Genomic DNA, 14795 nt, shown 5'->3' with positions numbered 1-14795 from the left:
CATTCCTCTTTGGTCGGTTTCTTGTCTCGTGAACTACTTTGCGCAGTCGAAAGAGAAAAATGGCGACGGAGATCGACGATAAGAAGGCAGCGTCAAGTCAACACAAGGAAGATTTCAGGGCTGCCGGATCGCCCAGTCAACAGCATGTCGAAGGCAACGCGTTGCTGGTCGACAAGCAAGGTCAGATCCGTCGGCTGCCTATACCGTCTAACAGCCCAAATGACCCCCTAAACTGGAAGCCGTGGGAGAAGGCGGCCGTGGTCTTCTGCTGTTGCTGGTTCTGTGAGTCGCGCTTCTTCGTGCTTGGGGGCACTACAGGTGTGTAGAAACAAGTCGTCGATATGCTGACAGAATCGGGAATCGCAAGCCATCATGGGACTTGCTCTGGCGAGTGGTCTTAGTGCGATCCTCGGGGTGTTCTTCCAGTTTTACGGGCCACAAGGTTACGATGCCGGTCAGGTAACATTCCTGTTGACGATGCCATCTTTGTGCATTGGGTTGGGTAAGCGCTTCTATCTGCTCTGCCGTGGCCCAAGGGGCTCTTTTCGAGTGCTTTCTAACGATCCCCCAGGCAACTACATCATCCTGCCACTGTCTCTGGCCTTCGGGCGCCGGCCCGTCCTCATCATCTCCACCATCGTCCTCCTCGGCGCCACGATCGGATCCGCGGCCCAAGATAGCTACAATGGGCATCTAGCGTCGCGGATCGTGCAGGGCCCTGGCCACGGGCGCCTCCGAATCACTGCTGCCCCTCATGCTGACCGAGGTGACGTGTCTGCACCAGCGCGGCCAGGTTTTCGGTCTCTACTGGATGACGCAGAGCGTCCTCAGCGCCGTCTTCAACCTCGCCAGCAGCTACGAGGCCGCCGCCCTGGGCTGGCGCTGGTACTATTGGGTTTTCGTCATCACCATCGCCGTGGGGCTGGTCTTTGTCATCTTCGGCGGGTTCGAGACCAAGTTCACGCGCCCCGCGACGAGCCTCGACGGCTGCGTCGTCTACACCGACGAGTTCGGCGTCACCCACGTCGTGCCCGACGACGAGGCCCAGGCGTATCTGGACTCTGCCGGCCTCCAGCAGCAGGCGCAGCCTACCTCTTTCTCGGACACTGCCGAGGAGGTCCGAACGCCGTACCTCCAAAAGCTCAAGCCTTGATCGGCGCCGCACCCGCACCCCTGGCGCGCCATCCTCATGTCGTGGACGCGCATGCTGCAGTGCCTCACGTCGCCGGCGCTCCTGTACGCGGTCCTGATCAGCTCCATCACGCTGGCGGGGACCATCAACATGTCGCTGACCTACGACGCCGTGCTCCAGGGCTACGGCTGGCTGCCCCAGGACGTCGGGCTGGTCAACATCGGCGTCATCGTCGGCTCCGCGCTGGGCGCCGTCTACTGCTCGTTCCCGGGCGAATGGCTGACGCTCTGGATGGCGCGCCGCAACCACGGCGTGCACCAGCCAGAGCACCGCCTCCTCGTGCTCGTCTTCCCGGCCGTCCTCGGCTTCGCCATGCTCCTCCTGTACGGCTACACCGCGGTCGGCGCCGCCTCCTACTGGGCCCCGCTGCTGGCCTACGCGCTCTTCCAGATCACGTTTGTCAGCGTGCTGATTGTGTCGTCGACCTTTGCGGCCGAGGCGGCCCCCAAGCACCCGGGGCCGGCGTTGGTGGTGGTTGTTGGCACCAAGAACATTGTCTCCTTCGGTGCCACCTTTGGGTTCACGCCCATGCTCGCCCGTGGAGGGCATGTCTGGTCCTATGGGGTGCTGGCAGGCATCTTCGGGGGGCATTTTCGTGCTCGGAATCCCGGTGTACTTGCTCAACCCCAAGTGGAGGCAATATGTTTCTCGAGTTGAGCAGAAGCATGGTGTCACTTCTACCGATTGATTTCTCTTCATATATTAATCAGTGTTGATACAGACAGGATGGTTGATTGTTCTATATCTCAATAAATATCGATTTCTCTGGGCCGAAATTATACACAGTATGAACCTACCAAGATACCTCAATGCCCTGGTGATGCACACTTCCAACCGGTAGCTAGCTTAGGGTCTCCCTGATCATGTTTGCTTAGACCAGGATAAGGACAGTACGCTAGACGGCCGTTAGTATGCTATGCAGAATCAAAATAAGCAGGTGATACGACTTACCCCTTTGCGACACAACTTCACCCCCTACTACGTCGTCTTGATATTTGGTCCCAATCAGTGTCTCGGGTGCTCTGTCGTTTTCAACCCAGTCGGCAAGGGCCAAGAGTGCATTGTGGCTAGGGTCGAGCAGAGATTGGTCGTAGGGGTATCTTTGTGCATTTCCTATGCTCCATGCACCAGGCCCGCCACCGCAGTGATGCATACCCGGGATGAAGAACAAGCGATAGAAAGCCTGTGTCTCCTCCAATGACAGTTTCGTATTGCTTTGGACATCGCTGTAGAACCACTCGGACAGCGCCGACGTGGCAGTCTGGATAGGAGATTAGCAAACCAAGCCAAAACCAGACAGGCCGATGTAGGACAGGAGGGACTTACCTCGTCATTCCGCCCGTGGTATGATATGATCTTCCCGCCACGTCCATGGAACTCTGATAGATCGGTATCCCAAGTGTTGACCTGCCCCGGGTTCGCTGCGAGCGCGAAGTCCATGTCCGCGGTGCTGAAGTTCTCGGGCGTCCAGGTGCTCTCATTGTAGACAGCACCCCGCCAGAAGTCCTGCAGGATGGTGTAACTCATTTTTGCGGTCCCATTTTGCTGGTTGGCCGAGAAGACGTTGGTGTTGGCGCCCAGCTCGAAGGCAGGATACCCGATGTGTCCGCCGGAGTCGGCGATAGGTTCATACGCCGTCCGAACCGAGCTCACCTGCTGCGGTGTTAAACATAGTGTCGCGTTCAACAGTCCGGTCCCGCAGGCAAGTGTCTGCGGGTCCAAGCGATGCCGTGTCGGTTCATCGATGATACCATCGGCTACGCCATCCAGGGGATCCAGCTGCCTGATCTGCTCTGCCACGATAGCCGGCCATTGCTCGGGGCGTATATAGGCCGGCGAGTCGAGATTGGGCCAGCCTATTCGATGCGCGAGTATGCCCTTTAAAGCGACAATGCGTAACCAGTTTACCCCTGGACTCCCAAGCAGGAGACCGTCGAAGTCATCGGGATAGAGGTGGGCATTCTGAAACCCTTGGCGTCCCCCGGTGCTGCAGCCAGCGTAGTACTTCTTGAACGGCGAGGTAAGTTGTGTCGAGGTGGTGGTGGTGGTGGTACGGCTCATTGATTGAATACCTACCGACTTCAATACCGACAAGGCTGCTGTGATGGGTCTCGCAAGTGGCCGCCTGCCCACACCCGCACATGGCTGCCGACGGTCAAGTCGAGGTAGGCATCTCCAGGTTTCCCCGCCCAAGCCCTAGGGAAAGACTCCGCCGCGTATCCGCATTCCCCCGCATGATGAAGACCATGTAACTTGCGATCCTTCCTGGACATCGCATACTCTTTTTTAGTAGCCGCACTCTCGGCCTGCCAGCGACGAGCTGGCTTCTAGGAGAAAAGGGAGACTGGCCCTTGAATAGGGCTCCAGGGCTATCATTATATTTCAAGAGATAATTTGGTAGAACCATGGAGAACGCCAAAGCCGGCTGTTAAGCCCCCAAATGCTTTCTCCTATTGCGTCTCCGTCTCCCTACACAATCGGACAACCAGCTCATGTGCGGCCGCTCGACATTCTGCCCGACACATGTGTCCGGAATCATAAGTAAGGCATGCGAGTGATGCAAGATAGAAGGGCAATAGGATGGAGCATTTTGATCGTTGTCAGCCATAGATTATCATGTTGGAGGGATGTTGAACTTGACCTACTTGATGATACTTTCACCGGCATATCAGCAGGTAGACTCCGATGGCAATGAAACGAGAGTGAGCGATTATCAATATGCGAACCCATGTCAGTATTATGGTGGTACTAATGCTTTCTTATCATGTTCGGCGTAGTCGCCAAGATGGAAGCGGTCAAGCTGCCATCGAACTCCTAGTCAGCAGCTTCGTTTTGAGAAGAGTTGGATGCGAAGGATGAAAGAGTCAACGGTAGACCTTATGCCGGGTCTGCTGTCAAATAATAGTGTAAAGACGGGGAATTACATCCCCGACTCGGATTCATGTTGCTGCTCGCCTCGTATATTCGCCATGTCAGCCAACCATCGAGGACTAGAATCCCCCGTAGGATCAGGATCCCAACATCTCCTGCACGTTTAGATCAAACCGAGGCTCAGAATCGTATACCCTTTCAGCAGCAAGCTCCTACATCGCTTTCGCTTTCATCTTACCGGCCCGCATTGGTGGTGGACGCATGTATAAAAGGGGAGGGGAAGGACGGCACTCTTTTGTTTTGACACCAAGCGACAACAACCGCAACACCCACACACAGACCAATCACTTCCTCAATCTATTTACCATAGTACCAGTGGCAGAATGCAGCCAGCACTCATCACCGCCCTACTCTCCGGCTTGCCCCTGATCGCATCCCAGACGACAACGCCTCGCCCGGACGACCCCATCCCGGGACGACCCTTCGGGGCCCAAGTATGGAACAGCACGGCCGATTGCGCCAGTGCTGCGCCGTGGAGGATAACCTACAGCAGTCTCAACTGCCTCAACTACCCCTTCCCCGGGCACCGGCTCGCTCACCATCTTTGTCGGCGTGAAGGGGGAGGACACCCTGTCCGCTTGGACGGGGCCGGACTGCACCGGCGAACGCATCATTTTCGATCCCACTCACGATGTTTGCCAGAGCCTGGAAGGCCGGGCTGTGCAGAGCTGGAGCCATTATTTGGTCCCCGCCGAGGAGAAATAGATGGGTTGGGCCTGGTTTGAGCAAGAAGAAGATAAAGGTTGGGGGCGGGTATGCCATTGGGTTTCCACCTACATAGACGCAGGCCTGGATGGACTAGACGTAGGGAAGTATGATGGTTTTCTACTTTTATAAGTACGTACAATACAGGTCGGCTTGCGTACGTTAGTTCGAGGATTATGAAGTTGTTCCACGGATATACTTCAAGATCATATCATGTGCTGTCTGAAAGTACTGAACGGGCGGATTACCTACGGTTGTGGCTGCTTTGGGCAAGCTGCTCGCTTACGACGCAACCCGCCATCTGCACGATGAACCCCTCGAGCGCCAATGAAAGTCTCCGAAAGCTGCCTCTTTCGTCTAAGGGACGCAATTACTAATCCGCCAAGCAACCGCATTTTCGGCAAGATCTGCGGATTTCGGTTTAGTGGTTACGCCGACATTGGTGATGGATACACCGGTGTAGTCTAAAAGGGCTGAAGCTCCTCGGGTTAATTTTTGGCATTATAAAGCCAAGGCGCTCCCCGTTGTCTGTACTGAAGCCCCAAACCCCAACTCTACTTCTCGGCTAGCCGAGTTCGATCTCTGGAGAGGGGAAACCTCATACTAAACAACCACCATGTCGAAACATTTGGAGTCCGAAGCCGCTTTTGAGGCCAGCGTCAAGGGGTTGCTATACCGCCAGTGGATGACGCGCCGCCCACCTCTGCCGGCGGGCACGCGGCTGGACGGACAAGTCGGACTCATCACGGGATCCAGCGCGGGACTCGGTCTCGAGGCGGCCCGTCAGCTGTTGGACCTCGGCGTGTCGCACCTCATCCTCTCGGGCCGGACGCTCGAGAAGGGGGAGAGACGGCCGCCGAGCCGCTGCGCAGGGCGCACCCGACCGCGAAAGTCGAGGTCTGGCCCTTGGATATGGAGTCCTCCAAGTCCCTCGCGGCGTTCGCGGAGCGCTGCCGGACGCTGCCGCGCCTCAACTTCGCGATCCTGAACGCGGGCGTCCACACGCCCGAGTGCCGCCTCAGCGCCGAGACCGGGCACGAGCAGGTCTTCCAGGTGAACTGCCTGTCCACGGCGCTGCTCGCGATCCTGCTGCTGCCCGTCCTGGAGGAGACGAAGAAGAAGCGGCAGGAACCGCCGGTGCTCAGCATCGTCAGCTCGGACGGCGCGCTCTACGCCTCGATCAAGGGGCTCGGGCCCGTCTTCGGCGAGTTCGACGACCCCGAGCAGTTCGCGTTCCCGCGGCAGTACCTCAACTCCAAGCTCGCGCTGGTCCTCTTCGTGGCGAAGCTGGCCGAGCAGGTCGACCCGGAAAAGGTGGTTGTACACACGGTGCACCCTGGCCTCGTCGGAGGGACAGACATTGCCAGGACCATAGCGCCCGGCTGGATCAAGAGCACCCTCCTGTCGCTCCTGATGTACCCGTTAGCTAGATCGACGCCGGTAGGCGCGAGCACTTACGTGGATGCGGTCGCGGCCAAGGGTGTTGAGAGCCATGGGAGCTACCTCAGTGAATGGTCTATCCGGCCGTAAGTGTTTTTCTTTTCCGCCTGGATTATTCCTTCTCGGGGCAAAGTGCTAATTGACCACAGCTACCCACCCGTGATGTACACCCCGGAGGGCGAGGGGCTCCAGGAGAAGCTGTGGACGGAAATGATGGAGGAGTTTGCATTTGCTGATGCGAGGAGGATTATTGCGTCGATGTCATCGTAGTTTGTCCGATTTTCTTGTTTTGTTCTTTTTCATGAGTGCGCGCTGAGGATCGTGATATAATTATGGTTGAGGTTGAGGCAAAACCGAGGCACCAATGCTTCTTATTGTAATGACGGGTTTTGGTCGGAGACATCGTAGTTGTAATAAATCTGTATGTATCATGATTCACGAGTCAGTGTTGATGTTTGATATTCAGGGGAAGGAGCAGCCCCATATTGCCTACGAGCAGATCTCATTATGAAAAAAGACCTGCATGCGGTACGAGAAGTTTTTTATGATTCCGTTGATCTCGAATGATTGAGTAGACTGCCTATTCAGGTCCGACAATGCCACTAGAAGGTTGATGCCGACGTCTTAGCTGGTGTTGGTGCGAGAAGGCGTGTGGAGATGACGAATAGGGGTATCGTGACATCCATCACATATGCAGCAACATGGTTCTCGGGATCGTGATAACAATTTGAACCAAAAAAAAAAAAAAAAACACACACAGCACGCAAGTCCTGTGATGCGGTGGGTGCATTTACTGCTCAACAGGTACTCAGTAGGCCAAATCAACTGCCTGCCTGCCTGCCTGCCTGCCTGCCTGCCTGCCTGCCTGTGGCCTCAGTGCATTCAACGGATAAGCCCAGCAGCCTCGATTGAGTGATTGAGAACAATCAGTACCTATCAGGTACACACAAGCTAAGGTCATAATGCCTAACAACCCCTTCATTTTCCAATACCGGGGGTTAGGCGGTTAGATGGTATGGTGGTTAAGACCGAGAGCTTGGTTCTGTTCACGTACCGCGGCAATGAAAATTGTCCAGGCAGGTAGAACGACCTACAGCGCCCCATACCCGGACACCGAGTTCGAATCTATCCTGAAGCAACCCGAGGAAATAGCCTCCCCCTCAGACACCCCCCAGCAAATCTCCTCTGGGGCTGCTATGGTAGCAGCAACCGTGGACTGGGACAAGGCAAACAAGTAGCTGTGGAAACGCGGCCGCGCAGTAGCAGAGACCGGTAAGAGTCTCTGGCTGGGCGTCGACCAGGATTGGTCATCCTTTATTTTTCCTTTCTCTCTCTCTCTCTCTCTCTCTCTCCCCCTTGTTTTAACACATTTGAACCCATGACTTCTGCCCACCCTGCCCGTCCAGCCATCACCAGTGTTTGCTTCTTCAGTCACCACGAACTGAGAAACAGCACACCCCCAGTGACGGGCCACGATATCTGGCATTGGCACGCATGCTGGAGTGAGGCAGGAGCTCACAACCACAAGCAAATGGTACTCATCACTTATCCATCACTCACTGCAACCCGGCTTACTTAAAGACGTGCTTCACTTGCAGGGCAATATAAGTCAATCGGGAGGATACAGATCATAATTATTTTTATTCCAACCACCTTTTAGATATCCCTGGCCTTGGCCTTCGAGCTATCATCTACTGGGCGTACTTAGGTATCTATTTAGTCACACCATCGAGGTACAGCTTTGCCGCCCTGTCCATGATCTTCTTGACCTCGGCAGGGTCGATCTTCTCCTTACGCTCATACGAGTACAGTCCGTTGACCTCCTGTTCGATATCGGTGCTATTTCCCCCCAAAGTGTGAGTAGCTCGTTCTCATAAATCATCAGGAGACAGAGAGGGGGGAATATAAAATAAAGTAAGAGAGTGCTTACATCTGTGTCCACACAACCCCCGAAATGTGACCGGGCTTGATGACCGCCATGACGATGGCCTCGATGCGCTTCAGCAGGTCCTGCGGGTCGCTCGCCGTCGTGTAGCCCCAGTCGCGGTCGGTGGCCTTGTCCGCCTCCGACTTGGGCTTGATGTTGACGCCGCCGAACTCGGAGCAGATGACGGGCGCGCCCGGCTTGTGCTGCGAGCCCGCGTCCGCGCCCGCGGGGCCGACGAACATGCCGCGGCCCGCCAGCTTGGTGCCCATGGTGCTCTCGAGCGTCGCGTACGACTTCTCCAGCGCCGGCGCGTCGTTGTAGTCGTGGAACGTCGACAGGTCGCTGTTCACGTGCTCCCAGCCGCAGTTGTCGTTGATGGGCCGGGTAGGGTCAAGCGACCTTGTTTTGAGTATGCGTGTTAGTCATGCCTCGTTTTCAAATATCGTGTGTTGTTTTGCTATGCTTACTTGGTCATGTAGTAGAGCGAGCGGATGTGGTTCCGCTGCTCCACGTTGTCCTTCAACGAAGGGTATGCCCAGCTCTCGTTGACGGGCGTCCAGACGATGATGCTGGGGTGGTTGATGTCGCGGCGGACGGCCTCGGTCCACTCCTGGTCGAAGCGCTTCATGTACTCCTCGCTGAACTCGTAGGCGTTGGCGATCTCGCCCCAGACCAGGAAGCCGAGCTTGTCGGCCCAGTAGTAGAAGCGCGGGTCCTCGACCTTTTGGTGCTTGCGGCAGCCGTTGAAGCCCATCTTCTTGGTCAGCTCAATGTCGAGCTTTAGGCTCTCGGACGAGGGCGCCGTGATGCCCGTCTCGGGCCAGTATCCCTGGTCCAGAGTCAGGGTCTGGAAGATGGGCTTCCCGTTGAGGCGGAAGGTGCCGTCGCCCGTCGTCCAGTTGATAGACCGCATGCCAGTGTACGTATCAACTTCGTCCAGCAGCGCGCCTGTGGAATCGTAGAGGCGGATCTTGAGGCCGTAAAGAGTCGGGTGGTCCACGGACCACAGCGCCACACCGTCCTTCCAGCAGTCCGCGTTGTCGGTCGGCGCAGTACCAGTGAGCTCCGCAGACAGCTGCTTGAGCTGCTCGGCCGACGCCTTCATGTTGACGTCGAGCTTGACGTAGTCCTTATCCTTGAGCAAGGCCTGGCGGGTCTTACCCACCGAAACGCCTCCGATGCTGCTCTCGATTTCCACGTCGTACTTGGCGCCCGCCCGGCGCCCGACCACGTTGACCTTGGCCTTCAACACTCCCTGCTCGATGTCGTTGCTCTGCAGCACGGTACCCTCGGAGCTGCTCGCCACGCGCGCCGCGGGCACGACCTCCATCCACACGCTCTGCCAGATGCCGCTGCTGGGGGTGTAGAAGATGCTCTCAGGGGTGGGGGCCCAGTACTGCTTGCCGCGGGGCTGCTCCAGATCGCTGGGGGAATCGCGGACGCGCATGACGAGCTTGGCCTCCTTGCCCTCGTTGGACGCGGCCGTCAGGGCGTCCGTGACGTCGACGTCGAAGGGGACGTGGCCGCCGCGGTGTCCGCCGACGTAGCGGCCGGCGACCCAGATGCTGGTCTCGTAGTCGACCGCGCCGAAGCGCACGAGGACGCGCAGGCCCTTCTCGACGTCGTTCCAGGCGCGGGGCTCCTGGAGCACGGTCTCGTACCAGAGCACCTCATGGGCCTCGTTGTCGCCCCAGCCCGAGGCCGGCGTCTGGAAGACGTAGGGCAGCTTGATGGGCTTCTTCTTGTTGTGCGTGGCATTGGGCCGGGCGAAGCCAACCTCCTTGAGCTCGGGGAAGGCGGCCAGCTTCTGGAGCTCGGCCTCGGACTGTCCAGCAGAAGAGGCGTCGGCGACCTCTACCTGGTCCGGCACGCCCTGCAGATGCCAGCCCGCGCTCAAGCCCAGATCTTGGTCATCGTACAGCATTTGCCATTCCTGGTCGTCCAGCAGCTTCCAGTTCAGGTTAGGACGGACAAAGTCCGGGCGCGGGTAGTTAGTGGGGGGAGCTGAAGAGGCCATTTTGCTTTGTTGCTTTGGTCGTATGTGGTGGTGGTGGTGGTGTGAGGTTGTTCAGCGCCCGAAGCGGTATGTAGTTGCAAGGTCCTGCCTGTTCTGGTGTGAAAACGAAGGTGTCGATGGAGAGAGATGTTTTGACAAAAGGCGGCACGATTCAGCCAGTGACGGATGGACAATTGATAACTCGTCTGCAGCTTGCCACACGTGATGAGTTGTCTTTAAGTTTCCTTTCTATGTACATACATACATACATACATACCACCGCCACATATCGTCCCCCGTCCAGTCTCGCATGCTCCAAACCTAGCAAACTAGAGCCAAATACATGGTAACTACCACGACGATCGGTCCTTTGCATATGCATGAAACGTGGGCTATGGAGAATGACGTCATCTGTATCCAATTAGTTGATTCAATCGAGAGACGGTATGAATAAAGGCTCCAACTGGGAACAGGCTCATAGCTTGTTGGCAAACCTGGCCATCCGGAGGCATTGCGCGTTCAAAGCAGTCTGGAGCAGTATAAAGCTGACTAGTCCGGCCCAACCAGGGCTGCAGGGGCTGTAGGGGGTCGCCGTCTCTCCACTTTAGGAGGGGCATTGGGGCTCGCTCCCAGGGCCTCAACTACTATACATGGATACATACCATGTTGTTGTCTTGTTGTCCATACACGTATTATTATTCAAGGCATTGGTAGTCGATTGCATGCCTCTTTTGCGTCGTTATTTCGTTCTACAGGAATCCCCCACTATACTACTCGGAGCTATCTCGTTCGTAGCCCCCCCCTAAACATAAACATAAACGCCATCATCGTAGAGTTATTCCTTCTGGTATCCGGCTCCACATTCATCACAATCATGTCTCTGCGTCCTGTGTCCTCCTATGAAGTTCCCAAAGATAATTAGACGATACCAGTGACCCTTCTCACACTTCGTCTCGCACCGTCACCAGATATTAAGATCATGCCGTCCATCTCAAGCGCTCGCATGGTTTCTGCAAAGTCGGCCGGCTCGACAGGAACGCTGGCGCCCTCGCTGAGCTTCCTGCTGACCTCGCTCCATTTCACCGTTTGTCCGCCGGCGGTAAGATCATCAAGTAGAGCAGTGATGGCCACCTTGAGCTCTTCCTTGCGCTTGCGATCCGCAGAAGTGGTGCCCTCGGTGAGCATGCTCATGTCGATTCTTCCTTGAGCATCCGTGGCTGCCGTTTTCAAAGCAGTCTGGATGAGACGGTAGGCCTCTTCCACGTCTGCTTTGGTGACTGTCGTGGACAGTCTCATCTTGGCATGTGCCTCGGAGAGACGGATCATCGATTCAAGCTGTCGAGTCGTGGCGGTGATACGCTTCTCCGCGGCACGCACATCCTGACCAAGCTTTCGCATCTTGATATAGTTGTCCACAAGAGCTTGGCCGGCATCTTGAGAGATGGTAGGATGGACAAAGGCACGCGCATACGAAATGTATGCTGTAAGAAATTCAACATCCTGATGAGTCTGTTAGCAAGCTGTCTGATTGAGATGGTGCGAGATTATATCGCCGAGTTAACTTACCAAAATTTCGGAGCTCGAAGGAGCCGAGTCAGGCTTGTCCTCTAAATACATGGAGAGCAAGTGGCGGGCCATCTTCTTGTCGGTACTGTCATCAACACGGTCTAGGATCAGGTAGACGAGATCAAATCGTGACAGTAGAGTCGGGGGGCAGATCGATATTCTGAGGAACTGGCAGGTCCGGGTTGTATCTCGATCCTATGGGATTGGCGGAAGCAAGGATACTGGTCCTGGCGTTCAAAGTGGTGATGATACCAGCCTTGGCCACCGACACGGTCTGCTGTTCCATCACTTCGTGAAGAACCGAACGTGTAGAATCCGACATCTTGTCGAACTCATCGATACAGCAGACACCACCATCAGACAAGACCAAGGCACCAGACTCGAGAACCAACTGGCGGGTTTCCGGGTCACGGGAAACGTAGGCTGTCAGACCTACAGCAGAAGACCCCTTACCGCTAGTGTAGACACCTCGCGGGGCAATCTTGTGTACATATTTGAGTATTTGAGACTTCGCAGTAGATGGGTCACCACAGAGCAAGACGTTGATGTCTCCTCGGTACTTGGGACTGCCACCCTTCTGGAAACTCTTGTTAGTACCGCCGAACATTTGCAAGAGAATACCCTTCTTCACGTCGTCCATCTCGAAGATGGACGGCGCAAGCGATCTGGAGAGCAAGTCGTAGATGTCAGCACGTGCACCAGTAGCCTTGATCTTCTCCTCAAGCTCAGGTGTAATTTGCCGGGTCTCGGGAAGAATGTTTTCTGGGTCTTTCGTCTCATCGTCCAGCGTGGAGGCATCAGCTCCCATACGCTTGTCGTCGACCTTTTGGACGTGCACAATATCGACGTAGGTCTTGAAAACGCTCTTCACTGTTCTCATCCGCGGGTTCACACGGACCGGGTTGGTGCAGTAGATACCGGTAACGCGAACACGGTCACCGGCCTTGCAGAAGTCCACGAGATCATCGTAAATGCACACAGAAACGGAGTGAGGAGTCTGACCGGCAGGTACGGCGTCTGGGGTCTCTTGCAGCTTGATGATCTGCTTGTCGGCAAACTTGCAGCGATTGTGGATGATCTGCATAGAGTTCTTGGAATCACAGAGAGGACGGGGGCAGGCTGTCGGCTCCCGAATCCTGCCGCGGTCAAGCTCCACCAGAACGGAGTGGTTGCAGACACTGCATCGGAAGAACGCTTCCTTCATGTCTGGGATGACGGGCGTCGTGCGAATGACCAAGCCTTTGATGCAAATGAGTTTGTCCATGTCGGCTGGGTTGAGATCTCTCAAATTCGTGACCTTTTCAAGACCGAAAGGCCGAACTGTGTAAACAGTCCCCAGTACTTGGTCCTCCAAAGTAGGGCCTTGTTGACCCTGCTGAGCCCGAGGCGTCGAAACCGGCTCTTCGCTCCGCTCTGAGCTGGGGAATTGCATATCAGAGCTCGGTGCTCCGCTGGGCCTTGAAGCAGAGGCGCCGGTGCTCTGGTTGCGCTGGCGCGCATCTTCAGCCTGGGCAAGCTCAACCATGACATCCTGGCAACATTGGTCCATCAATGGAACCAACTCTTGAGGGTAGCTCTGGATGTGATGCCACAGCTTCCTGGTTCGGGGGTACACTTTGAAGTCCGCAATGTCGACATAAAGAATTCTTTGGCCGAGGGCCAGCATGTTCTTCAATTCCTCAAAGTAGGGCTTTGTCTCGGAGTCAGGATCGGCATCGGTATCTTCTTTTGTCAGGCCTTCAGTCCACATCCGATATTTCTTGGTGAAGTTCTTCATGAAATCCTTCAGGCCGGCGTAAGCATCATCCACGGAAACATTAGTACCCCAGATCGTAGTCTCGCCTCGGCCACCGAGAACATTAGCCTCGGAGGTGTTAGGATCAATGTTGGAAAAGGAAGCCGCATCGGAAGGCACTTCTCGCACCACTCGGCCCGTGTTGTCTAGAACAACACGATTACCCCGTACGCTATTGTTGTTGAAGCCCTCGGAATGGATATCACCCCCTAACAGTTCGGCGGGCCCGAGGAGTCTGGAAAGCATCAACAAACAGGTTGCTGCTTTCGCTCCGGAGGTCTGACTGAAGGTTCAGACCTGGAGCTGGACTGGAGCTGGCCTCGTATCGGATGGGAGAAGACTCTGAGGGTTTCGTTAGCTCCGCGGCTTTGGAATATATAATGTTGCGAGACTCACCTCCGACCAGACGGCTTCCAGAAGCCCTTGGGGTCCTATCGCCGTCGTTTTGGCTCTCGTTCTGCGTCGTCTGGGAATGTGTCATGTGTCGCAAGGGCGAGCTAGGAGCGGCACTACCGCCAGCATTGCTCTGGGTTTCTGTGTTGTGTCGCAGGGGGGACGAGACGTCGCCATTGCCATTGGCAGGCGAGGACTGGTAGAACAGCGGGCTGGAAGCCAAGTTTGATGTGCGAGTAGGGCGAGAAGGGGTGTTGGCGTTGGCGTTGGCGTTGGCGGGGCTGCTCTGCGCTGCTTGGGAGTTTCGGGCACTTCGTCGTGGAGTCGACGATTGCGACGCCTGCTGGCGGCGCTGAGAAGGCGAAGACATTGTGTTGTGTTTCTTATAGATTCATGGGCACGGGGTCTGAATAGTGTCACTGTTGTAGTAGTTGGGAGGGCGGGTGTTTATTCTTCGGGCGGGTTTGTTGCCGGGGAAGAGGGTGGGGAGCGGAAGAGAGATTTGGCAGGCCTGCATTGCGCACGCGAAAGAACGCGCTTCCAAGAATTATCCAGGGGCTAGCACGCGAAACCGCGTTAAGTGGTCGCATCAATTGATTGATTGACGGGACTGGCTTGCACACTGGCTCCACTGATATCTGGCCTGGGCGGTTCAGTGTTCAGTGGTACCTCTCTTCAGTGGCAGGTACCTAACCCGCTGTCAGGCTGTCCCTACAGGACTCGGCAATCCGCCTCAATTAAATTCCGGTTTGTGCCACCTTGAAGCAAGCACGTCGGCTGTCTTTGCGGGGCCGTATCTCGCACTGCGACAGGCCACCCCCAAGCACTTGTACAGTGCTATCTAATCGAC

General features: G+C 56.0%; 6 protein-coding genes across 6 annotated transcripts; 3 read left to right on the top strand and 3 right to left on the bottom strand.

Moving 5' to 3' along the window:
- Window positions 1-59: 59 nt before the first annotated feature.
- On the top strand, window positions 60-1153 carry PG986_007046 (uncharacterized protein; the record flags this gene model as incomplete). The annotated part of the gene is made up of 4 exons (XM_066843268.1): window positions 60-282; window positions 368-502; window positions 572-708; window positions 767-1153. 4 exons carry the CDS (start codon window positions 60-62, stop codon window positions 1151-1153), a joined length of 882 nt encoding a protein of 293 aa, XP_066699380.1.
- A 36-nt stretch (window positions 1154-1189) lies between these two features.
- On the top strand, window positions 1190-1849 carry PG986_007045 (uncharacterized protein; the record flags this gene model as incomplete). The annotated part of the gene is made up of 1 exon (XM_066843267.1): window positions 1190-1849. One exon carries the CDS (start codon window positions 1190-1192, stop codon window positions 1847-1849), a length of 660 nt encoding a protein of 219 aa, XP_066699379.1.
- A 149-nt stretch (window positions 1850-1998) lies between these two features.
- PG986_007044 (uncharacterized protein) lies at window positions 1999-3253 on the bottom strand (the record flags this gene model as incomplete). The annotated part of the gene is made up of 3 exons (XM_066843266.1): window positions 1999-2087; window positions 2144-2453; window positions 2519-3253. 3 exons carry the CDS (start codon window positions 3251-3253, stop codon window positions 1999-2001), a joined length of 1134 nt encoding a protein of 377 aa, XP_066699378.1.
- Window positions 3254-5444: 2191 nt separating this feature from the next.
- On the top strand, window positions 5445-6538 carry PG986_007043 (uncharacterized protein; the record flags this gene model as incomplete). Its single annotated transcript, XM_066843265.1, has 3 exons — window positions 5445-5610; window positions 5670-6354; window positions 6418-6538. The coding sequence occupies 3 exons, from the start codon at window positions 5445-5447 to the stop codon at window positions 6536-6538; spliced, it is 972 nt and encodes a 323-aa protein (XP_066699377.1).
- A 1442-nt stretch (window positions 6539-7980) lies between these two features.
- PG986_007042 (uncharacterized protein) lies at window positions 7981-10212 on the bottom strand (the record flags this gene model as incomplete). The annotated part of the gene is made up of 3 exons (XM_066843264.1): window positions 7981-8107; window positions 8199-8594; window positions 8663-10212. The coding sequence occupies 3 exons, from the start codon at window positions 10210-10212 to the stop codon at window positions 7981-7983; spliced, it is 2073 nt and encodes a 690-aa protein (XP_066699376.1).
- An 897-nt stretch (window positions 10213-11109) lies between these two features.
- Window positions 11110-14315, bottom strand: PG986_007041 (DNA replication licensing factor mcm4; the record flags this gene model as incomplete). Its single annotated transcript, XM_066843263.1, has 4 exons — window positions 11110-11691; window positions 11758-11858; window positions 12010-13787; window positions 13837-14315. The coding sequence occupies 4 exons, from the start codon at window positions 14313-14315 to the stop codon at window positions 11110-11112; spliced, it is 2940 nt and encodes a 979-aa protein (XP_066699375.1).
- Between the last annotated feature and the right edge of the window lie 480 nt (window positions 14316-14795).

This window comes from Apiospora aurea (assembly GCF_038362705.1).
Source record: "Apiospora aurea strain CBS 24483 chromosome Unknown utg000005l_segment0_segment0, whole genome shotgun sequence".
NCBI classification, from domain to species: Eukaryota; Fungi; Ascomycota; class Sordariomycetes; order Amphisphaeriales; family Apiosporaceae; genus Apiospora; species Apiospora aurea.
Note: the sequence above shows the minus strand (reverse complement) of the source record. Positions and strands in the feature narration are given on the sequence as shown.